The 25,584-nt window shown below is 43.0% G+C and overlaps 1 protein-coding gene across 4 annotated transcripts in view; it reads left to right on the top strand.

The window, feature by feature from the left end:
* The window catches only part of LOC149205841 (kihadalactone A synthase LFS-like), a 406,192-nt gene that overhangs the window by 76,655 nt on the left and 303,953 nt on the right, over nucleotides 1-25,584 (top strand). For all 4 annotated transcript variants that reach the window (XR_016252495.1, XM_089395180.1, XM_089395182.1 and 1 more), the window contains exons 5-7: nucleotides 4,312-4,433; nucleotides 4,549-4,649; nucleotides 4,757-4,815. Coding sequence is in view for 3 of the 4 variants with exons in the window: in XM_089395180.1 (XP_089251306.1) it covers nucleotides 4,312-4,433; nucleotides 4,549-4,649; nucleotides 4,757-4,815 (282 nt within the window). In the remaining variant the exon portion in view is untranslated. The remainder of the gene's footprint in view (nucleotides 1-4,311; nucleotides 4,434-4,548; nucleotides 4,650-4,756; nucleotides 4,816-25,584) is intronic.

Raw genomic sequence — 25,584 nt, 5'->3', positions numbered from 1 at the left:
ACCTCTAGTTTGATCGGTGTTGACTGCCCTAGTTTAGGGCTGTAAGTTGACTTCAGAAATCTGCAAATTGACTAAACTTTTGGGGCTGTTCAAGGGCTATTTCCTCAGGCTGTTCGAGGACAAGTTGACCAAAAATTGACCAAGTGTTTTAGAGGTCAATTTCAGCTAGTTTGACCAAGTATGACTTTGCTGATCTAGGGTTTGCTGCTGCTGATATAAAATTACAGAATTTAGATTTTGTACTATTTCTCTCATTGGGGTTTGTCCCTGGCTAGCCGCCACATCTTGTGTCTCTGTCTTGGCTTGTTTTCTGTTGATCATTAGTGTTCTATTTGCACTTTACTTAATTTATATGTGATTGCTAATCTGTGGCTAATAAGAAGAAAAATAAGTAAACTGCTCTAAGCATAGAACATACCATAATTTAACATGAATTCTACTGCAGCAATTGATTTATTTCACCTACTTATTATTCACAATAAGTTATTTACGAAATCCTTTCAGCAAATATTATAATAAATTCTACTGCAATTATCACACAGTTACCTAGAGAAAAATACATGCACAAGAACCAATCACATCAACACAGTAGTTTTTGGACAACTGTCCCCAGAAAAACCCAATGTGGGAAAACCGGTGCAAAAGATGAGGGCTTTATTAATCTTCAGCAGCAATTGCTTTTACAAGGAATGATTTTACAGAGAAACTGAAAGAAAACACCTGAGACTTTCCCTTTGAGACTTTTTGACACTTTGGAGACCTTGCTCCCACTCTTGCGTCACCTCTGCGTCACTCAGTGTGGCTCTAAGTGGCGTTGTGTCCCTCTGCATCAGCCCGTGTGAGGGATGCCTCTCCTTTGGATTGCGTCTCTCTCTACGCTGTCTTCCACTGTCCTTGTGTCACCTCCTCCTTAGTCACTACCTGCTGCTGACGACCTCCTTTTCCTCCACCCTGCAACTCTCCCTCTGAAATCGATCTCCTTTACTTGAGAATCGATTTTTCTAGAGATATTGTGTATTTGCCTGTGTGTCTCCAAATGATCCTCAAGTCTTCTCTTATATTTTGCCTATTGACGAATCAACGACCGAGATTAAGTCCCTAGTCAACGGCTAAGATTAAAACAAACTTGATCCTCGTCTCTCAGAAGCTTCTCACCCTTATTTTTATTAATACCCATTAATATTTTTATTTTCCTAAGTTTAGACTTAGGAACCCATTAAAAATATTAATTATTTTAATAACTCCTCATCCGGGTGGAATTTCTCAAAACGATTTCTGGGTCTTGGAGATCTCATGTGCCTTAGCCTCTCCAAATTTCAAGGCTAGAGCACATTCGATGCTACCAAAAATCAACAATTAATATAAAAATGGGTGAGAATGTTCTAAATGATATGGATCAAGCCAAATCTAATCTTAGCTGTTGATTAGGGCCTTAATCTCGGTCGTTGAAGGCTTAACAGGAAAAGTATAAGAGGAGGCTTGAGGGTCAGTTGGAGACACACCAAATTGATCAGTTAGTTCGATTTTATGGAGTGGGGTTTGCGGAGAGAATCGAACCAGTGATCTGTTGTAGCGAGGGGCAGTTTGGCATGAGGCCGAGAATACATAGTAGAGTGGTAGAGATAGTGCCAGAGAAACAGCGCAGAGCCTGGAGAGGCTGATGCAGAGGCAGCTGGAGCTATGCAGAGGATGAAGAGGCCATTGTGGGTGACACAAAGGGTCTGATAGTTTACGTAGAGGCTTCAATAGTTTCGCAGAGGCTAACAGAGCTGACGCAGGGCCAAGAGGCAACGTCGAAAGAATTTTCATGGGGCAGACTGAGTGCTGGTGAGCCGAGAAGGGTGACGCAGAGCAACAGAGAAGCTTGGAGCAGCTTTCGTTGTCCAACTAAGGCGCTGCCATTGTTGTTGTGGGATCATTCATTCGGTGATTGATCAACAGGAATAACTGTCTCTGAGGAGAGGTACTACTATCGAGGGCATTCTCTGTTGGGTGAGCCATTTCTGGCACCCTAGATGTATTCAAAAACTGCATAATAATAAAACCCTCATATCTGATGTACCGGTTTTCTCGCATTGGGTTTTTCTTGGGACGATTGTCCAAAAATAATGGTGTCCCTTGTGTGTTTGTCTCAATTATTTCAGTTGTTGATTTGTATATGAGTTAAAGCTGCATTTATGTTTATTTCAGTATTTATATCTATAAATAACTTGTTAATGGAATAAACAAGTAGGAGAAATTAAACTAGAAAATGCAGTAGGGATTTCTAACGTGTCGGACTTAGAAATTTCAACATGGTATCAGAGGATTGTAGATCACAGGAGAACTGAAGACACGAAAGAAATCTTAAGAATTTGCAGTAGTAGAAGCTGTCCCGAGAGACAATGCTGTTCCAGAGCAGAAGCAACAAAGAAGAAGTGACGCAGCTGCGTCATCATTTCAGGCCAGAAGGAGGGTCAGCGCAGCGGCAGAGGGGCAAATCAGACCTACACAGTGCTCGATCATCTTTCTCAGCCAGGAAGGATCGACGCTGTGGCCAGGAGGAGCAGATTCTACCATTGTCGGGATTGCGCAGAACCTGAAAGGCTCAGTTTCTTCAGTTGCCGAGGCTTGGGGAGCTATGGGCAGATTGTGATTGAGAAGTTGGTGGGGTGCTGTTTCTGTCGGTGCAGAACAGTACCTAAGGGGACAAAACCAAGGTAGAGGGAGTCGCTACCTTGTCAGAGTTCTAGCCAAGAAATCGAGATCCGAGTTGCAGTTGCAAGGAGGATTGGAGAGGAGCGTTCGAAATTTGGCGGGAGGATTTCCAGCAGGGAAATCCGGACTTAAAGGGAGATTTCCAGGAGGGAAGTCGAAACTCAGAGGGAGTCTAGAAGAGGAGCTTTCGCTATCCATCTAAGGAGCTACCATTGTTGCTGTGGGATCGTTCATCTGGTGATTGATCAGCCGAAATATCTGTCTCCGAGGAGAGGTACTACTACCAAGGGCATTCTCTGTTGGGTGAGCCATTTCTAGCACCCTAGATGTATTCAGAAACTACATAATAATAAAACCCTCATATCTGCTGCACCGGTTTTCTCGCATCGGATTTTTCCAGGGACGATTGTCCAAAAATAACGATGTCCCTTGTGTGTTTGTCTCATTTATTTCAGTTGCTGATTTGTATGTGAGTTAAGGCTGCATTTGTATTTATTTCAGTATTTATATTCATAAATAACTTGTTAATGGAATAAACAAGTAGGAGAAATTAAACCAGAAAATGCAGTAGGGATTTCTAATGTGTCAGACTTAGAAATTTTGACAGGAAGTCCATCCTGACCACATCATAAGGGAAATCAGAAATGAGGATATTACAAAAATCCTCTTCATAGCCAAAATAAATGCTCAATCCTGATGATGAAAAAATGAAAGGGAATGTATACGAGTCTTATACATTGTCCTAGGTAGTCTTTGACCATTGTACGGTACCCTTTGAGGGGTCATCTCTTTGATGTGCGCTATCTAGTCTTTTAGAATGTGGCACCTACCACTTCCTGTGGTTAACATAGGGTCTTTTCCTAAGGCTAATTTTGTCCTCACTATTTCAATTTTAAGCATTAAGTAGCCACTAATTAAATCAAATACCACAGTACTTCGGCATTTATGATTGATTTCCTGTTGACATGTCTACATTGTAATTGGGCATTAGACTCTTATGGACAGATGCTATTGTCCTTGTTGTTTAGCTCTATCTTTCTGCCGTTGTAGGTCCTTGTTTCTTTTGTACTTGTATATGGTAATGTCTAATTAACCAAATTGGAAATAAGCAGATTGAACTAATAGAGTAGCATGCCATCTTTATCAGAAACATCCATTTTTGCTTTTGATGACAATCAACATTGGAACCTTCTGAGATTAATTCAGCCAAAGCTTGCAAAGACCGTTCTATTTTGGTGAGAGGTATTTTGTGATTTGAATATATTACAATTCTACCATATTTTGAAGGATGAGAATGATTACATATACAACACAGGACAAGTCCTGTTCTTTTATATTCACAGCATTAGAATGAAGGATCGGAGGAAGCTGTTACAATCAAGGCTTTATTAATAATGTTTCCTATACAGTATTGGACCAGTTCCATGTATTCAGCTTATCTTCTCTTCTGCTATAATGTTCTGTTTTATTGTGTCATTGAAATATTGCTGCTTTTCAACTGAAAGAATGTTGATATAGAGAGTCCAGTTAATGCATTTAATTGACTCCATTTTATATAGTGGTCGTTGGTGAGTTTGATCTCCGTTAACTTATTTGTTTTCTTTATGTTTGCAGAAGTGTGGGCAGGAGGGTTGCCAGGCTGATAGCTTTGTCCCTGAACTTAGAGGCAGATTTCTTTGACAAGCCAGAGATTCTTGAGGAACCAATTGCTATACTAAGGCTTCTACATTATGTGGGTAAGTTTGGAAACTGATGTCAAGTCCCATAACTGCACAAAATTGAGAGACACTTTGCAATTTCAAAACAATTTATGCAGTTAGGAATGAAAACTAAGTTTCTATGTTTTCACAGATGAAATATCTAAGCCAGAACTAGGAATATATGGTGCCGGGGCACATTCAGACTTTGGTTTGCTGACGTTGCTGGTAACAGATGAAGTATCAGGTCTCCAAGTGGGTATTCCATTTAACCTGATAGATGATGATTTTGAGTTCTTCCTAAGCAATATATATTGGCTTGATCTGAGATGAAAAATGGATAATTTTCTATTTCTATGTAGATCTGCAAGAACAAGGATGCGGAGCAACAAATTTGGGAAGATGTGCATCCTTTGAGAGGGTGAGTTACACCATTCTGTATCCTTTACACTATGAAAACACTATACTGCATTGTATTTTAATTTTTGCACTATAGAATATGAAAAATGATGCATTCTCCCCCAAAACATAATGTATCTCCCATGGTAGTGTGGTCTAGCTCAGAGAAGTGAGGTCATCGGGCTTGTATTAATGTGGTGACCCAGGTTCAAAAACCTCCTAAGTGAGTATGAATGAGGAAAGGTGTAAGCTGTGGGTGACTTTGGAATAGATATGCCGCTCATAACATGGTAGTTTATGTAATGTCCCGTTTTAGCTGCAAGAAGTGAGGTCAATGGGCTTGTCTTAATGTGGTGACCCAGGTTCAAAAACCTCCTAAGTGAGTGTGGATGAGGCGAGGTGTAAGCTGTGGGTGACTTCGGAATAGATATGCCCCTCATAGTGTGGTAGTTTATGTAATGTCCCCTTTATATAATGGGCCAATTCTAGTGGCGAATTAATGCACACATTTGCTAAGATCTTTAATTCTTTTCTTTCAGGAATTATTACAAACACTTTGCAAGCAATAGTTTCCTATTTGGCATGAAAATAAGGAGAAACTTCATGCAATAAATCAAGAGATCACCACATAGAACAGAATTTACCAACTGAACACCAATTAACCCAGCCAAATCTTTATTCAACTAAATTATGAAATTTCATACATAATGCATTAATGGAACTTGGAAACTGCTATAATATTTCACATGATTTTGCTGCAAGGATGAATGCAACTCTGCTGTCACAAATTGCTTCAGTTGCCTCCAATACACTGGGCCTACCCAATGAAATTTGGCATTCCTCCAAAAAATCCCAGCAATAGAATTCGGCCTTCAAATAAAATGAGTGCTGCTACAATGACGAAGCATGTCTCCTTTATGTAATTCCCTCTTCCAAGTGGTCAAAGAAGCCCATGGTATTTTCCCATGGTATTCAGATGACCCATGGTATTAGCCCATGGTATTCGGATGGAATATGGTATTCGATGACCCATTGTATTCAACTGTGGTAATCGGATAACCCATGGTAATTACCCATGGTGCTCTGATAGTCCATGACTATAAAGGGAGATGAAAGCTCACTCCTTATGCAGGAATTTGGGTTGTTATTTTGTTATTGATCTTGAGCTCTTTAAGTGTGGATGGAAACCCATGAGGAGAACTAGCTTTGGTGGTGAAACTATCCACACTAGTTGGGTGAGAGGAGTCAATTTAGACTTCTCATTGTTGTTTAAATATGGAAAAGAGAAGTTATTCCGACTTCTCAATTAGGCTTCAAAATTAGAGAAAGGATCCAAGTTTTGCAAGATAAATTCTACATCCATTGGAGGATTGTCATGTCCCCATTCTTATTTTCCTCTATAGTACAGCGAGGATGGGTTTCCAGGGTATGTGATGGCCAGGCTGCAGGAGCAGGATTACATCATCAGGGGTTCTGGAGGAGTTTAAGGAGTTTTTGTGGGATCCGATGGCATTTGCTTGGCATATTCCATCATCCGTACAACTTGGCTTTCATTCCATTGCATTTTGAAAACTTTCAAAAAGCAACTTTATTACTGGGACTGACTTAATTAATTACGCTTGAGGTGGCATTTCGGGAGTATCATTTGATGGAACACCTCAATGCAATAGCTCTTTGGAACCAGAACGAGAAGATCTACAAGATGGGATGTTGAGAAGTGACTTCCAGTGGCCGGAGAAAGTATGGTGGGTGATTTATCATTTTCCCTTAAAAATGACTTTAATTAGTCATTTAATTAAAGGGGAAAATAATTAATTGGAGGAAAAAGGCCAAAGTGACTTAAAATAAAATGAAAGTCACTTAAGATTAAGTTAAGGGAGGAGCTTCTAAAATAATAATAAAATAAGATGCTTCTATAGGCTTGGAGATCTATCTATGGAGTCATTATAAGGAGGAGGAGGAGGAGATCATTTGGGACATTGTAGACTTAAGTATTTGTCTTTGTTGAGAGTTGGAGACCCTGGTTCTCAACTTCTATAAGCCCCAAGACGGAAACACTTGGGTGATTCAGTGAGAGTGGGCGAGAACCCAACTCTCTCCTTGGTGGGTTCATCCAGAATTCACAAGAGAGCCTAGCAGTTGTAGTGTTGTTCAGTTTTGACTTTTGAGAGGGCTAGTGAAGCATTGGAGCGGATTCTTGAGGCCAGCTTTTTCCATCTCAGCTATTTTGATTGTAGCAACATGTAAACATCAGTGCATCTGTTATAATAAAATATGAGATTATTTCTATTCCTCTTATGATTATTTTTGCAGTACTCAATTTGTCACAATTTTACATGGCAGTGCTCTATTAATTGAATGAAATTTTATTTGTAGCATTTTTTAAAATTCCAAAAATCTGTCAAATTTTCCCATTTGGGACATTACAGTGGTATCAAAGTTGGTGCTCCTGCTAGCATGAGGGTTATTGCAGACAAATTTGTGGGTTTATATTTGCCAGAATATTTTATTTATTTGCAGAAGATTTCCTAGTGTTGAAGATAGATCCATTTGCTAGTGATATATTCCTGGAGACTGTGTAAATCCGGTCTAATTACCGGGGTTGTGGCCAGGATAATCAAGTTTTTGTCTGCTAAATTGACTCTTACATACTAAATGTTCGACAAAATTTTCCCAAGGAAAATTTTATATTATTAATTTGTTCAAATTGTTTTTTCCAAATTGCTTTTGGACCAAGAGCTAAAGTTTATAAAAGGGAAACTGTTATTATTATAATATTATTGTTCTCAAATTATTTTTGAATGGCGAGCTAAAGTGGTCAAAATATTATTGTTTACCAAACTATTTGTTTTGGCTGAGAGCTAAGGTTATTCAAGTGGAGGATGAAATTTTACCAATGCACGCGAGGAGAAGACAAGTAATTTTCAGAGGATTTCTTTCTGTACCATTCACATGTTGAAAAGTGTAACTAGGTTTGGTCTTCATAATGACATGTGTAATTGTGATTTTATGTAATTGATGAAAAGAAGAAAAATAAAATTATTATTGTAATGCTTGTCTCATGGGTTTCATGAGCACGGAATTTTATTTTTCGTGATGGCTCCCATTGTGAGCCTTTAGGATTTGTCATCTAGTCTTAAAAGTCAATTTGAGTCTATGTCACGTATGAAGGACCCTTCTTGGGCATGTTACTGTAATGTTCCTAAGTAGGAATATGAGTGATATTTTAAACAAATAAACAGTGCGGCAACATAAAATTAAAAACATGCATTATACACCCATAAAACAATGTAAATATGGAATTGCTGAGCCATATATTATTAAATCTGAGAGCATAGGTACAATATAAATGAGATGGTGCACTTGGGCTTGTCTCAAGGACAAGCTGGACCAAACCCAAGTGATGGAATAGATGAGCTGAAGGCTGCCCAGTTGTTGCACCACTCTGCACTGCGTTGTCCCAGTAAAACTGTTATCCTGTTGAACTTCGACCTGCTGGAATGTGCCCAAAAACTGCCCAGAAAATTATATCCTTTCAGCCTTAGACTCCTTGGACAAACCCAGAAAAACCTAGAAGGGAATTTCTCTGGTTTTGACATTGGATTTTCAGCCTCCTTGGAGCCTCTCCCCAACTGCTGCTGCGAAATTCGACTTGTAGGAAACAACTTGCAAATCCCTCTGAAAACATCCCTAGAATGTTGGGTTCACCTGTGATGACGGACTCCTTGCTCCTCGGATGATCCTTGGCCCGGATGACTGCTCCCCTAAGCACCACAAGTTTGATGCCAGAGGCCTCTGTGCAATCCCTCTGCCCAAAAATTCTAACTGTTGTAACCCCTGATTGGCTGGCTGCAAAACTCAGTGAAGTTGTCCTCAACCAACAACCTTTCCAGCTCCCAGAACTCCCAACAAGCTATGGACCTCCCAGCTGGCTCAATCCCCTTCTGTGTGTTTCTCGCTGCCCAGAAAATATGCAATCTCTTCCTCTGCGTGGTTGGATGAAGTGTATGTTAATGCTGGAACCCTGAAATCTCTATGGAACAGCCTCACTAGGGCAGGCACAGATAGTCCCCTGAAGTAGAGGTTGAATCTCCCTTGCAGAAGATCCGTGGCTAAACAACCGATAGACTCGCTAAGCAGTAGAGCATACAAAGATAAGTTTGTTTGTAAAATGATTAAGATGCTGCAAAATGAGAGCTCCTTCCTCTTTTATCACCTTGGGTCCCCTTAGCCTCTTGTGGGCCCCTCCTTCCACTAATTCGATTCCCTCCAACTCATGCAATGGCCAAGTTTGAATTATTCATGTGGGTGGGCCCCACATTCCACTAGCTGCTATAAATAAAGTCGAATTGCCTATAGTTCCTAAGTTCTGCGTGTGGGGTCCTCCTCCTAAGCCAAAAATGATGCCAAAATTGTGTAGCTGCACTCGGTGACTAATACATTGGAGAAGGGACATGACAATTCTCCCCTCCCAAATGTTGCTTGCCCTCAAGCAACCTCAAAGACGGGTGCTCCAATATGTGCTCACCCTCCCAGGTGGCATCCTCATCCGACAAGTTCTTCCAGCATACCAAGAACTCCTTGATGGTCTTGCTCCTCAGTCTCCTCTCCCTGCTCTCCAGAATGGCTTCTGGTTCCAACAACAAATGGTCCTCATCATCCAATAGGGGTAGATTAGTTGTTGCGGTCACCTGTTGTGCTAGCACCTTCTTTAGGCATGAGACATGAAATACATTATGGATTCTACTCCCCGAAGGCAATTTTAGCTCATAAGCCACCTCCTCTACCTGCCTAGTCACCTGGTAGGGCCAATAGAAGCATGGCTGTAGCTTCTCGACCCCCTTTTGTTTCAGCGTAGACTGTCTGTAAGGCTGCAATTGGAGGTATACTAGGTCGCCCTCCTCAAAGTGCTTCTCTATCATGTGCTGATCTGCATATAGTTTTTGCTGATTTTGGGTTGTCGCTAAATTATCCTTGAGAGCTTTGAGGATATCTTGGCTCTCTTGGACGTAGTCTTTGGCCTTTGGGGCCCGACTGTCTCCAAAAATAACATCAGCAAAAGTTAGTGCATCATATCCATAGAGGGCATGGAAAGGAGTCATACCGATAGACATGTGGTGCGTGGTGTTGTAGTAGAACTCGCCCACGTGCAACCACCGAATCCATGTCCTCTGTTGACCTGTCACCTAATTCCTCAGGTACCCCTCCAACAACTGGTTGACCCTCTCTGTTCAACCATCCGTTTGAGGGTGGTAACTAGTGCTAGGAGTGAGCTCCGTCCCAACCAACCTGAAGAGCTCCTGCCAAAATCCACCCATAAATCTGATGTCTCTGTCGCTCACAATGTTCTTGGAGAGCCTATGTAGCCTGAAAACTTCTCGGAAGAACAACTCGGTAACCTGTGCAATCGTGTATCTAGTGGGGACGGCGGAGAAGTGGGAAAATTTGGTCAACTTGTTGACCACTACATATATGCAATCTTTCCCCTATATCGTGGGGATCCCAGTGATGAAATCCATCGAAATACTTTCCCATTTCCCTTTTGAAATGGGAAGTGGCTGTAGTAGCTCTGGAGGGTGAGTCAACTCCCCCTTGTACTGCTGGCAGGCCTCACACTCCCTTACGTGTTGCAGCACGTCCTCCTTGAGGCCTTTCCACATGAACCTCTCCCGAACAACCATGTAAGTCTTCCAGAACCCTTGGTGTCTGACAGTGGTGAATCGTGAGCTGCCTGGAGTACCCTCTCCCTCAACTGCAAGTTGGGCAGCAAGTAAATGCACCCCTTGTAATAGATGACCTCATCCATCACACGGTAACGCTCATCTGCATGTGTCCCCTCCAGCACCTCGCAGGCCCTCCTGTCCTTAGAGTACTCTACCAACAACTGAGCCTTCCAATCCTGGCAGATGCTCATGAGAGATAACCTAGCGAGTCTCCTAGATAGAGCATCGGCCACCACATTATGCTTGCTCCGTCCATACTCAATGTCAAAATCGTAGGCCTGCACCTTGTTGACCCATCTCTGCTGCCTGTCATGGAGGCCTTGCTACCCCATGAAATGTCGGAGACTGTTGTGATCAATCTTCACTCGAAATCCGTTTCCCACCAAGTACTGGCGGAACTTGGCCAGTGCATGCATAATGGCCAGCATCTCCTTATCATATATGGAATATGACAACTCATGCGGTAGGAGCTTCTGACTCTCGAAATCTATGGGATGCCACTCCTGTGACAATACGGCCCCAATTCCTACCCTTGATGCATCGCACTCCACTGTGAATGGCTGGGAAAAATCCGGAAGTGCCAGAACGGGGAAACTTCTCATCACCTCCTTGAGGCGATCGAAGGCGGCATGTGCTCCATCAGTCCATGCGAAGGCCCCTTTCTTGGTCAAGTCAGTCAAGGGTGCTGCCACTTGTGAGAACCCTTTGACAAACTTCCTATAGTAAGTGAAAATACCCAAGGAGCCTCTCAGTGTAGTCACATCTCGGGGTACTCGCTAATCCCAGATGGCTCAAATCTTCTCCTCGTGAACCTTCACCCCGTTTGCTCCAATGATATGCCCGAGATAAAGCATCTTCATCAATCCAAACTTGCACTTGGAGAGCTTGGAATAAAATTGCTGCTCCTCCAGAATGCGCAGTACCTCAAAGTGTTGGAGGTGCTCCTCCCACGTCCGGCTATAGATCAGGATGTCATCGAAGAATACTAGCACGAACCTCCTCAGTTGTCCCCAAAAGATATGGTTCATGCAAGACTGAAATGTGGCAGGAGCATTGGTCAGTCCAAATGGCATGACCAGAAACTCAAAGTGCCCATAGTGGCGTCAGAATGCTATGATCCAGTGGTACTCCAAAAGTAGATCAATCTTAGAGAAGTACTTGGCTCCTCTAAGCTCATCCATCAGCTCATCAATGCGGGGAATGGGGTACTGGTTCTTAAGGGTCTTCTGGTTAAGGGCTCGGTAGTCGATACACATCCTGAGGGTCCCATCCTTCTTCTTCACCAACACTACGGAAGAAGCGAAAGGACTGGAACTAGGCCTGATATGGCCCAACACAAGCAACTCTTGAATGGCCTTCTCTATCTCGTCCTTATAGGCTTTGGGGTGCCTGTAAGGAGTAGTGATGACTGCCTGTATACTCGGCTCTAGCTCAGTGGTGTGCTCAAACCCTCTATCTGGTGGCTGTCTTGGTGGAATGTCTCCAAACACTACTGCATACATATCTAGTAGAGCTTGTATGTCTGCTGGTGGTGGTTGTGCCTGTCCCCCAACCTCTGAGATCCTCAACTTGACTGCCCATGCAATGTCCCCATGCCGAAGATCTTCCTCCATCCTATGGGCCAAAACTGTCTGAGGCGGATAAGACTGCATGCCTCTCAAGACCACCAGTTTGCCATCTGGCCCCATGAACTCCATCTCAAGTTTCCTCCAATCTGTCGTGACTCGCCCAAGGGAATACAACCACTGGACACCCATCACCACATTGGTGTCTGGCACATCAACCATAAAGAAGTGGTCCGTCATCGAGTAGTTTCCCATAACTACTGTCAAGGAGGGCACGTATTTGGTACACTGGATGGTACGGTCACCTGGTACTAGGACGGAGAACCCCTCAAACTCTGTTGTGGTGAGGCCCCTCCTCTGGACCAGCTGTGCATCTATGAAGTTGTGGGTAGCCCCACTGTCCACTAGTACCGACACCTTCTGTCCTTGTACCATACCTCTGATCCTGAGTGTCAAAAACTTAGGAATTCCGCATAAAGAAGCAAGGAATCCTCCTGATGAGGCAAGAGATGCCCCTCCCTATGGAGGTGGTGGTGGTGGCCCTCTGTTCGCTAGGCTCTCTCCATCTATCCCACCACAGTCCTACTCCACCTCGTCCTCCTGGTCACTGTTAGAAAAGACCTCAATGTAATGTGCTCTACCTGTAGTGCACCTATGGCCAGGTGCCGAGGGCTCTCTGCATGTGAAGCACAGCTTCCTCCTTCGGAGGTCCTTCTGTGTCTCCTCATCTAGCTGCCCCCTCCCCTGTGTGGTCCTCGGTGGTGGGGGTCTAGTCTCATGCCTATTTTGTGGAAAAGGGGTCTGTGCAGGAAATGGTGCTCTGGTCTTGGGGATGGCCCCCTGTAAATCTTTGGCGCACACCACCGCTTCCTGCAGCATAGAGGGTCTGCGTGACTTCACCAGTCCACGCAGAGGCTCAAGCGAGCCCTCAATGAAGGTGTATACCCTCCTTTCCTTGGACAGATCCGGGACCATCACTAACACACGCAGAAAATCTGAGAAGTACTGCTCTGGGTTTCTTGTTTGGCGCAGTTGTGTCAGCTCCCTGAAAGATGCCTTTGGATCCATTTGATCAAATTGCTCCACCACCCTCCTGGTGAAGTCCTCATAAGAAACTATCTGGGCATGCCCCAAAGTGGTTAGGCCATGAAACCAGCAGTCATGGGCTTCCCCTTCCGAGTGCAGCGGTGCCATCTTGATGGCTTCTTGCTCCGTCATCTGGTTGAGTTGAAAGTATGTGTCCATCTTTTCAACCCAAGCCTTGGCTGTGCACTTGGTAGTGCCATCAAATGTAGGGAAATACATCCTCCCTATAGTTCTCTGCAGCTCATAGATTTGGGTCCCTTGTCCTCCGTGCCCCTTGTTCCTCTCACTTTGCTTGAGCTTGCAGTAATCTCTCAAGGAGATGGCTTCTTTGAAATCTTCATCCATCACTTGCCACTCTCTAAAGTAATCCCCCATCTGGGGAGTGTCTTCCTCCCTTGCTGGTTCGATTTGTGCCATTGGCACGAGAGGGTAGTGTAGCCCTATTTGGCACACTAATTGAAGGGCGCTGCGCTGTTGGTGAGGGGTGATCGAAAGGCTGAGAAGACTCGGAAGTTTCTCCGCACAAAAATCCTCTAGGTGTGGCCGTGTCTCTGTTCTGTGATTTGATCTTCTCCAGCATGTCTTTCTGCCCCTTGGCCAAGTCACTCAAAGACCTCAAGAGGCTATCAAAAGCCATCTCCTCCCTGCTTTTGTGCTCTGCCATTTCCTCCTCTTCGGCCATTGCTTTCCCTCTTTCCTCCACATTTGGCATAATTTCTAGCTCCCTTTCTCTGCTCCTATAACTTTGCCTCTTGTAATTGATGTTCTCCCGGTCTTCTCCTCTCATAGGAAACCCACCCCACAGCTGAGCTAAGAACTAGGCTCTGTTACCACTGTAATGTTCCTAAGTAGGAATACGAGTGATATTTTAAACAAATAAACAATGCAACAACATAAAATTAAAAACATGCATTATACACCCATAAAACACTGTAAATCTAGAACTATTGAGCCATATATTATAAAATCTGAGAGCATAGGTACAATATAAATGAGATGGTGCACTTGGGCTTGTCTCAAGGACAAGCTGGACCAAACCCAGGTGATGGAATAGCTTAGCTGAAGGCTTCCCAGTTGCTGCACCGCTCTGCACTACGCTGTCCCCGTAAACTGTAAAACTATTGGTCTGCTGAACTTCGACTTGCTGGAATGTGCCCCAAAACCACCCAAAAAATTATAGCCTTTCAGCCTTAGACTCCTTGGACAAAACCCAGAAAAACCTAGAAGCAAATTTCTCTAGTTTTGACTTTGGATTTTCGGCCTCCTTGGAGCCTCTCCCCAGCTGCTGCTGCCAAATTTGATTTGCAGGAAACAACCTGTAAATCCCTCTGAAAACACCCCTAGAATGTTGGGTTCACCTGTGATGACTCTCTCCTTGCTCCTCGGATGATCCTTGGCCTGGATGAATGCTTCCGTAAGCAACACGAGTTTGCTGCTAGAGGCCTCTACACAATCCCTCTGCCCAGAAATTCATACAGCTATAACCCTTGACTGCCTGGCTGCAAAACTCAGTGAAATTGTCCTCAACCAACAACCTTTCCAACTCCTAGAACTCCCAGCAAGCTATGGACCTCCCGACGGGCTCAATCCCCTTCTGCATGTTTCTGGCTACCCAGAAAATATGCAGTCTCCTCGTCTGCGTGGATGGATGAAGTGTATGTTAATGCTGGAACCCCTGAAATCTCTGTGAAACAACCTCCCTAGGGCAGGCACAGATAGTCCCCCGAAGTAGAGGTTGAATCTCCCCTGCGGAATATCCGTGGCTAAATAGTCGGTAGACTCGCTAAGGAGAAAAGCGTACAAAGATAAGTTTGTTTGTAAAATGATCAAGATGCTGCAAAATGAAAGCTCCTTCCTCTTTTTTCACCTTGGGTCCCCTTAGCCTCTTGTGGGCCCCTCCTTCCACTAATTCGATTCCCTCCAACTCATGCAATGACCAAGTTCGAATCATTCATGTGGGTGCCCCGCACATTCCACTAGCTGCCAGAAATAAAGTCGAATTGCATATAGTTCCTAAGTTCTACGTGTGGAGTCCTCCTCCTAAGCCAAAAATGATGCCAAAATTGTGTAGCCGCATCCTGTGACTAATACATTTGAGAAGGGACATGACAATTACATTTTGTATGAGTCGTTAGATAAGTTTAAATAGCCCTTCAAGACAAGCACAAGCATCTCCCTTCAGGTCGGCTTCAAGATGGAATTAATAAACTCCTTCAGTAGACATGTCATCTCACCCTCTTCAAGTTGGCAAATTTGAGGGGTAAACCACTATAAATAGGCAGCTCGGCCTTAATTCAGAAGACATATTTTCGGACAAGTATAAGACTGTAGTAAGAAGTGCGACGGGGTCAAAGAAGAAGCCTCCCAACCAGCAAAGTAAAAAAAGGAAGAGCGGAGTCCTTAGGGTTTAATTTTGGGTCTGTTTTAAGGGCTGTAAACCTCCATATGTGCAAGGAAGAAAGAGGTCTGTTGCATCGGTGGAAGCCAAGGACAATTGTAGTCCTCCCAGGGAGCTGAAGTGGAAGAAGGGCTAGTCAAAAGAGAAGCTGAGACAAGCCAAGAGGATACTCTATCCTAAGCAAGGGTATCAAGGATATTTCTCTAGAAGAAGGTTGTGAATTAAGGTCAAGGATTGCAGACCTAATTCAAGGAGGCCGAAGGAAGCCGAGGTTGAAGAAGAAGATGAGAAGGAGGAAGGAGCAGAAGGTTGACTATCATTGACTAAGGATCTCAATGGAACTTGTGTCTTGGTCTTGGAGTGGCTGTTAAGTTATGGTATGTTCTATGCTTATAACAGTTTACTTCTTTTTCTTATTATATTCCACCAATTAGCAATCACATGTACATAAAGTGAAGTGCAGATAGAACATTAAACGATCGACAGAAAACAAGCCAAGACAAGAGACACAAGATGTGGCGGCTAGCCAGGGACAAACCCCACAATGTGTGGGGAAACCCTTTGATCAAATCTTCTTTTATCTTCAATAATTCAGTAGAGAGAAATAGTACAATAAATCTGATTCATATCAGCAGTAGCAAACCCTAGATCAGTAGCATCAGCATTAGCAGCTTCATTATCAAACTAGGGCAGACCATATCTCACAAACCGACAGTCGGATTGACTTCATTCCACCACCAAAAGTTTCGGCTTCCAGAGGAGGTTCAGATGAACCTACATCGTAGTTCAGGTGAGGAGATCTTCTAGGCCACACAAGTCAATCTTTACTTCTGCAGTTGCAGCTTCAGTTTCAGCAGTTTCCGGCTTCAAACTAGGGTAGTCGATATCTTGCAAACCGTTCGTCAGATTGACTTCATTCCACCACCAAAAGTTGCGGCTTTCAAAGGAGGTTCAGATGAACCTACAACGTAGCTCCAAAGAGGAGATCTTCTAGGCCACGCAAGTCAATCTTTACTTCTGCAGTTGTAGCTTCAAATTCAACAGCTTCCGGCTTCACATGTGTGAGAGAGAGAGACCCATTTCAGCACAGTAGAGAAGAGACTCATATCTGCGCAGTAGAGAGAGAGAGATGTGATGAGATGAGTGAGTCCAAATGAGGAAAAGTCCTCTTATATTTATACACAACGTTGGTGGGTGAATAGATGCGACTGTTGGGCTTCTGAGCCTACATGAGTTGTAGGTCGGCTTGATAATAATTCCATAATCAAAATAAATTCATATCTTCATGAATACTTATCGGAATTGGATGATCTTTATATCAATCCTACACCTCTCGACGAGAGGAATCTAATAAAAATATTATTAGCCATGAATAAGATGACCCACATGAAGTTTTGCCCTGGTTGCCAATTTTAACACTCCCTCTCAACCATGGAGAACTTCATCTGCAATCTGTCTATCGGTCGTTACTATTCATCCATCAAATGCACTTCCTTGTACAGCCTGACCCTTGCCCTGCTCTGCTCTATTTTGCCTGATTTGCTTTGTCTTGTTCTGCCCTGCACTGATCTGTACTGTTTTGTTCTGTTCTGCTCTGCTCTTGCATTGTTCTGTTCTACTCTGCTTTTGTCCGAATTATGAAGAAGAAGAAATGATCGAGGATGTCTCATACTGACTCAAAGTCAGTCTCAGAGTATGTACCACTGGTTCCAGACCAGTCTCAACCAACCCAAAGTCAGCGTCATAGTGAGTACAACTCCAATGGTCCCAGACCAATATCATCCTCCACTGACTCAAAGTCAGTCTCAGAGTATGTACCACTGATCCCAGACCAGTCTCAACCGACCCGAAGTCAGCGTCATAGTATGGTACAACTCCTACCACTGGTCCCAGACCAGTATCATTGATCCCAGATCAATGGAGGTCATCCTAGCGTAGGGAGTACGGTAGTTACAACGATGCGTCCATCGGTACTACTATGGTCCCTAACTTCATTTCCCTGCTCATTGATCAGATGAGAGGTACTTCCCATGAGTCCCAGACTACATGGGTAGGATGCCTCGACAGGAGAACTAATCAATCCTGTCCTCACAGGAGAACACATCAATCCTGCTACAATTGCCATGGAGAACACATCAATCCAGGCCGCCATGGAGAACACATCAATCCAGGCCTCACAGGAGAACACATCAATCCTGCTACAATCGCCATGGAGAACACATCAATCTAGGCCTCACAGGAGAACACATCAATCCTGCTACAATCGCCATGGAGAACACATCAATCCAGGCCTCACAGGAGAACTAATCATCCTGCTACACAGGAGAGCGAATCATCCTGTTCCACAAGAGAGCGAATCATCTTGTCCCACAAGAGAGCGAATCATCTTGTTCCAGTGCGCACCACCAGGGGAGGGTGAGTCACCCTGTGGTCGTATGTTGCTCCAGTAAGAACCACAAGCCCTCAGAGCTCCCAGAGCTCAATGTATGCAACATGCAGGACCCTTGTACAAGGGTTTCTTGATGACTCCAAGTCGTTTGGGAAAATCACAAATTAGATCTTTCCTCAGGGCTTTGACAAGGTGTATCAACCTATACATCATCTTAATGCGATGGAGCCTCCTTGCTCATCAACTTACCATATCCCAGATGATGTCTATCTGCTGGAGCAATCGACGAATACGGGATTCCTCAATAATCGAATCCCACCTCTGGTTGTTATAGAGAATCACAATGGTATCCAAACAGCTCACTGAAGAGCTTTCGCAACCAGACTGCCTCACACGAGGTCATGCTAGCAACAGTATATCCTGCTTCAGCGGTGCTCAAAGTCACCGACTTCTGCTTCCTGCTCATCCAGGATATCGAAGCAGATCCCAAGGTGAAACAGCACTCGGAAGTGCTCTTACGGTCCACCACACTGCCTGCCCAATCAGCATCAGTATATCCAAGTAGTCTCACATCTTCGACAGTGTATCTTAACCCATTGTGCCACGAAGATATCTCAGAAGATTCTTGGCACCAATCCAGTGTATGTGGTGGGGTTCAACCATATGCTGGCTCAACGTGTTGACTGCAAAGCATATATCTGGACGGGAGTTCACTAAGAACATTAATGCTCCGACGAGTTGCCGATACTCGGTAGCATTTCGTAAAACAGGTCCAGCAGCACTACCGCTTAACTTCTTGAAGTCAAGCTCCATCGGAGTAGTTACAGGCTTGTAGTCCACCATTCCGAATCTTTCCAATATCTTCACCACATATTTTCCTTGAGATAGGAAAATTTCTCCTGGCTTTTGCCACACTTCAAGTCCTTGGTCCTTCATTTCAAATTCAGAAGCCATCTCCCTCTTACATTTGTGAATGAGAGGGTTTGCACTTGTAGAAAGAGGTCATCCACATGCAACACCAGTATGATAGGCTTTTCATCTTCAACCTTTAAGTAAAGGTTAGGATCGGCTTCACTCCTAGTGAATCCCAACTTCATCAAGTAGCTATCGATCCTCTCATACCATGCTCTGGGTGCTTGCTTCAGCCCATAGAGAGCCTTCTTCAACCTGCATACATGAGATTTTCAATCATAAATCTCAAATCCTTCGGGTTGCTCCACGTAGACCTCTTCTTTGATCAAACCGTGCAAGAACGCAGTCTTGACATCCATCTGATGTAGGTTCCATCCTTGTGAAGCGGCAAGGGCTATGATCGAGCGGATGGTCGTATATCTGGCAACAGGTGCAAATATCTCATCATAGTCTATACCTTCCTCGAGCCTTATACTTTTCCGTGCTTCCATCTGCTGCATGCTTTATCTTGTAAAGGCATTTGGAAGTAACAACAGTCTTGTCCTGGGGTCTGGGAACTACTTCCCAAACGTCATTATTTATGATAGACTCATATTCTTCGGTCATAGCATCCTTCCATACTTGATGCTTGACGGCATCTGAGAATGACGAAGGCTCATTTTGTATGATCGTGCTCATGATGGTCAGGTATCCTTGATACCTATTAGGTTTCTTACTTTCACGAAAGGTTCCTCGGGGTGCAGCATGTCCTTCAGCATCATCAAGTAACCTCTTAAGCCATGAAGGCCTCTTCCTAGAAGAGGAAGGCTCATATGGAGGAGGATCAATCGGATCCATGGGTTCTTCTACATCAGGCATTGATTCATCATCCTTTTCTTTCGGTTCCCTGGTGTCGGCTTCTTGAGAGCTCCTCAAAGTCAGAAGATTGATCACCTTGCTGAGAGCCATATCGGTGAATTTTTCTTCAGGAGTCTTGGAACCCAATGCTTGATGAGGGCATCGATTTTGTACATATACGGCGGTGATTGTAGTTTCAGCCCATAGAAACTTCAGAAGTTTTTGATCATGTAGCATGGCTCGGACAACTTCCATCATCGTGCAGTTCTTCCTTCCCACCACACCATTCTGCTTAGGAGTATGTGGTGTAGTAGTCTCCCTCTTAATGCCAACCTCAGGTATGCCTGAGTGAACCAACTGTAATATATCGGAGGTCTTGCTTTGGCTTGAGGGGAATGGTCCCCTTTTGAGCTTTCCTTCGGCACATCCCGGACATACACCTTCTTTCTCTACTTGGAATTCGGGCATCCCTGTTACCATCTGTCTTACATCGGGTAGAGCTTTGTAATGAAGGTGGGCAAACCTCCGATGCCAAAGTTCGGACTAAAGAGTTGTGTCACAAGACATGACACCTAGCGGACTTCCATCGACCTGATATAATGAATCAACACTAAACCCAAGAGTAAAGGCATCTTTAACATTATTTTTCCATATACATACCTTGCCATTGCTGAAGGTTACCTTGTAGCCTCTGTCTTCCATTGCCAAGATGGACACTAGGTTCCTTTTGAGGTCAGGTGCATTTAATACATCCTAGAATTTCTAGCCTTCTTGAATGCTTGTCCTCTTCCTTGATTCCCAGCTCTCCTCTTACCTTTGCTGTTGAATTTGTCATTCCTTTGATTGCCATCAGAGGGATTTCGAGTTGCACCACTGCATACTGTACCATGCTTCTCTAATCATGATTATCATCATGCTGCCCATGTCCATGATTTTATCCATCATAATGCTGCTCAAACTAGTGTGCATCATCATCATGCTATCCTATATGTCCACGATCTCATGTTGCCCTTTATGTCCATGATCTCATTCATCATGATGCTCAGATCTCATACATAGTGACTTGCTTTATCACAAATGTAACATCGCCATTTTCTTCTAGCCTTAGGTCCAGCCTTTCCTTTTGATTTAGTCCCAGAATTATTTCTTTTCTTTGCATGAGAAGAAAAGGCAGCAGGAGGACCTTTAGGCATGGGCATTTCTTGCACTTCGTCCCTTGTTTCTTCTTGAATGCATCTAGCCATTAATTCCTCGAAACCAGGAATTACATTATAGTTCAAAAGAGTAGTCCTGAACACATACCATTCAAATGGTAATCCTCCGAGAGTTGTGAGTGCCATTTCTCTGTCAGTAATGGTTTCCCAATAGATAGGAGATTGTTCTTGATCTCGGTGATTCTTAAGAAGTATGCTTGCATACTTTCATCTTTACCCTTCTTGATTTCCCTCAACTTATTTCTAAGAAACAAAACTTGATTTGCATCATTAACTTTAAATAAACTCACCAGTCTGTCGTAGATTTCCTTGGAGGTGTCTAGATCAGAGATGTAGGCCACCAAGCGCTTGTCGATAGAGTCCCGGATGATCTTCTTTGTTTTGACTTCTCCATTTTTCCATTTGTTCCAAGCAGCAGCAGATGCATTTGATGAAGGCTCAACAATATTGCCCCTTACATGGTCCAACACTCCTTGATCTTCAAGGGTTAGATCAATAGACATCTTCCATCCGTGATAGTCAGCTTTCTCACGGAGCTTGTCTTCGGCAGGAAAGAGTGTTGAGGACCCCATAGTTCTTTTAGGATAGCCTTGCCAATCTTCTCTTCAATGATTGCTCTTGCTCTTGCTCGGGCTTTGTCTTCACCTCAGCTCTGATACCATGTTAAGTTATGGTATGTTCTATGCTTATAACAGTGTACTTCTTTTTCTTATTATATTCCACCAATTAGCAATCACATGTACATAAAGTGAAGTGCAGATAGAACATTAAACGATTGACAGAAAACAAGCCAAGACAAGAGACAAAAGATGTGGCGGCTAGCCAGGGACAAACCCCACAATGTGTGGGGAAACCCTTTGATCAAATCTTCTTTTATCTTCAATAATTCAGTAGAGAAAAATAGTACAATAAATCTGATTCATATCAACAGTGGCAAACCCTAGATCAGTAGCATCAGCATTAACAGCTTCATTATCAAACTAGGGCAGACCATATCTCACAAACCGACAGTCGGATTGACTTCATTCCACCACCAAAAGTTTCGGCTTCCAGAGGAGGTTCAGATGAACCTACAGCGCAGTTCAGGTGAGAAGATCTTCTAGGCCACGCAAGTCAATCTTTACTTCTGCAGTTGCAGCTTCAGTTTCAGCAGTTTCCGGCTTCAAACTAGGGCAGTCGATATCTTGCAAACCGTTCGTCGGATTGACTTCATTCCACCACCAAAAGTTGCGGCTTTCAAAGGAGGTTCAGATGAACCTACATCGCAGTTCCAAAGAGGAGATCTTCTAGGCCACGCAAGTCAATCTTTACTTCTGCAGTTGCAACTTCAAATTCAACAGCTTCCGGCTTCACATGTGTGAGAGAGAGACCCATTTCAGCACAGTAGAGAAGAGACTCATATCTGCGCAGTAGAGAGAGAGAGATGTGATGAGATGAGTGAGTCCAAATGAGGAAAAGTCCTCTTATATTTATACACAACGTTGGTGGGTGAATAGATGCGACTGTTGGGCTTCTGAGCCTACATGAGTTGTAGGTCGGCTTGATAATAATTCCATAATCAAAATAAATTCATATCTTCATGAATACTTATCGAAATTGGATGATCTTTGTACCAATCCTACACCTCTCGACGAGAGGAATCTAATAAAAATATTATTAGCCATGAATAAGATGACCCACATGAAGTTTTGCCCTGGTTGCCAATTTTAACAGTGGCAAATAGGTCAAGGGTCTTGGTCTTGGTATTTGTCAATTGGAGGCTCTATAAGAAGAAGAATTTGTTCGATTTTTCCTCTCAAGTGGGAGAGATTTTGGCCTTGGCTGATAGCCTATATTCTGTGTCGCTTGTCTCTTTATGGTTTATGCATTGGTAGCTGTCTGGTGAAGAATAACACTATAATAATATAAGTAAAAGAAGATCCTAATCTAAAGTAAAAAGCATTCACAAGCAGTTATTAATAGAAGAGAAATCAGCTAATCTCAATGCCCTAGATTTCTCAACATCGCAGAACCTAATAGACAACATTTTCTCATCCTGGGCATATATTTCCTTCTTGGTTGGATGAATGCCATGAAACCCTTGTCTGCGCTGGTAGACTGAGGATGAAATTTATATATATTGCCATATTTATTCTCACAGGTGAATTTGGAGAAATTATTTTGTTTGTAGGTGGAGGCCGAATTTCATCAGTGGTTTGGAGGTCGAGATTTCTTATTTGAGGGCTGTAAACTACTTATCTGAGTAGGCCAATTTCCATACCTGGGGTTCGAAATCATTAGGCCAAATTATGAAATTCCTATTCATCAAATTGTGGCTGAGTCATTCAATTTGGAGAGGGTCGAATTATATTCTGATTTCCCATAAATATTAAGTGGTCAAGTTTGCTAAAGTCTACTACGAAATTGATTATTTTGGTAGACTAGATCTTGTGCATTTTGGGCCTGGGTACTGTTGACCCTGCCGCCTACACCTACCTACAAGTTAGTGAGAAAATCCTTCAACCCCACAAGGTGTGGTTGGTGGCAGGGAACTCAGAGAAGGGGTTGTCACACTAATCCCAAACTCTCTTCGTTTGAGCTATCTCCTAGGTTAGCTAAGGGGGGTGATCCCTAGTGAAAAGTTAAGTTAAAAAATATGTGAGTTTCTAGGAGAATTGTTAGAGTTAAAAAGATTATTTCTTTAAGATTTATAAGCAAAACTGATATGAGCAATAACCATAAATACATAAGATAAGCATGAAATACATAAACAACCAGTGCCTTCAAAGTATTGCTCTTTAAGAAATGAAATTGTATTTGCTTAGAATGAAGTGAAATGATTCCAAATGGAAAGCCAAAATAACCCTGAAAAGTGAAACAATAAATTGTTAGCACAAGATATTATAAATGTTTTTAAGATGAATAAGTCTAGAAATCAAAGCATGGAAACTGTTAGAGTCGGTCTAGTAACCCTCCATCAACGATCAAAACTCTTTGCATTTGCATAAGTAGGTGTCTCATCAGTGTCATTTCATTGCATTCCATTAGGCATGCCATAACCCTGATGGAGGAGCTGGTGTCTTTATTCCCCTCTTGGCACTGCTGGATCAAGTTGTTTCAGTCTATAAATTCTTTCAAGGTTCCTTGTCTTGTCAAAGTCCTAGGTCTAGGGTTTAGGTCCAATTTGTCTTTGAGGTCATGTCTTTAAAGGTCAATAAATGCCCAGCAGGCCAGAGGGATGACTATCCAAGTTTTTCTTCAAAGATTTCTTCAAAGATTTCATCTTGTACAACTAATTTTAACCTTGGATTTAAAAACCCTGTTTTTTAAAGACAAGGTCTTTTTCTCATTTTTGTAAAAAAAATTGTAAAAATTCAAAAATTTTCAAAGACAACATGCAGCCCTGGTCCCCTTTGCCAAGATTCCTCAGAAGCTTTCCCTACAAAAATTTTCAAGACAAAGCATCAGTTCAAACAATTTCAGGACAAAAGGAAACCATAAAGTCAGCAGCATTTAAATTTTGAAAAAGTGTCAAGTTAAAAACATTAGAAAGAGGGTTTGAGGAGAAATTAATTTGAATCAAGCCTATAAAGCCCCTCTCCTTTTATTTCATCATCATTTGCCTCAAAGCAATAGTGAAGAGCGATTTGGGCGATTTGGAGAGAAATTTAGCAAAATTGGCAAGCTGAGCCTGCACACGACCTGTCAGCACTTGCGTGCGACCTATTGAGCGCGCGCGACCTATCAGGGGGATTCCTCCAGTTGAAAAATTACACTGGCGCGACCTATCGAGCGCGCGCGACCTATCAGCACCTGCGCGCGACCTGTTGGGAAATTCATCTACAAAAACCGCCAGTAAACTCCCAAACGACCTCAAAATTCTTCAAGACTGTAGGTAGGCTTCTGATCATCAAAATATTTTACTTGATAAAGAAAATGAGCATGGGAAAGGTGTTTTAATGTCATCAAATTGAAATGAGAGATTCATGTATATTTGCTTTAAGAATGTCAAAATGCTTGTAGAACTATGGTTTGTTTTGTTGTTTCAAGGTCATCCTTGTCACGCCACTTTTTCCCCACTTCTCTTTACCACCTCCTATATCATTTCTACTTAATCTCCCTACCAAAATATCAAAAACCCCTAAAAACCCTACCCCTATTCCTAAAAATCAAGAATCAAACCCTAAACCCTACTTCCCATAATATCCTTGCAAATGGAATTGTATGATGATATGTATGTCATGATTCTTCCCCTTAACTCCCTATTTCCCTATTTCATATATTTGTCCCAATTTCCCTTCAAAGTCTCCCTTCCCTAACATTTCCCTTGTGCTATTTGTCCCCTTGAAACAACATTATAAACAGGGAAAAACAGCAGGTCATTTGAGCAGAAGCAGCAGTACATTTCAGCCACTTTGCTCCTGAAACCATGTCAGAAACCGAAACCGACTATGAGCAAAGTGATGACCATGAGTCAACACCAGAAATTGAGATACAAAGGAGGCCTCACAGGGGTGGTAAGAGTGGACACCATAAGAGGGAGGAGCCCACCTCTTTGACCGATTTGCAGGCTTGTCCACTTGCGGTCACATGTTTCCGCTACCTCTCATGTTATGAATTTTGCGAGAGGATTTCTCAAATTCAGCATCATAGGGAATTGGCTCGCTTGTTTGTTTTGCATTTGCATA

Source organism: Pinus tabuliformis, chromosome 1_2 (genome assembly GCF_031772625.1).
Source record: "Pinus tabuliformis cultivar Carrire ecotype Pingquan chromosome 1_2, CPIR1, whole genome shotgun sequence".
NCBI lineage: Eukaryota > Viridiplantae > Streptophyta > Pinopsida > Pinales > Pinaceae > Pinus > Pinus tabuliformis.
Note: the sequence above shows the minus strand (reverse complement) of the source record. Positions and strands in the feature narration are given on the sequence as shown.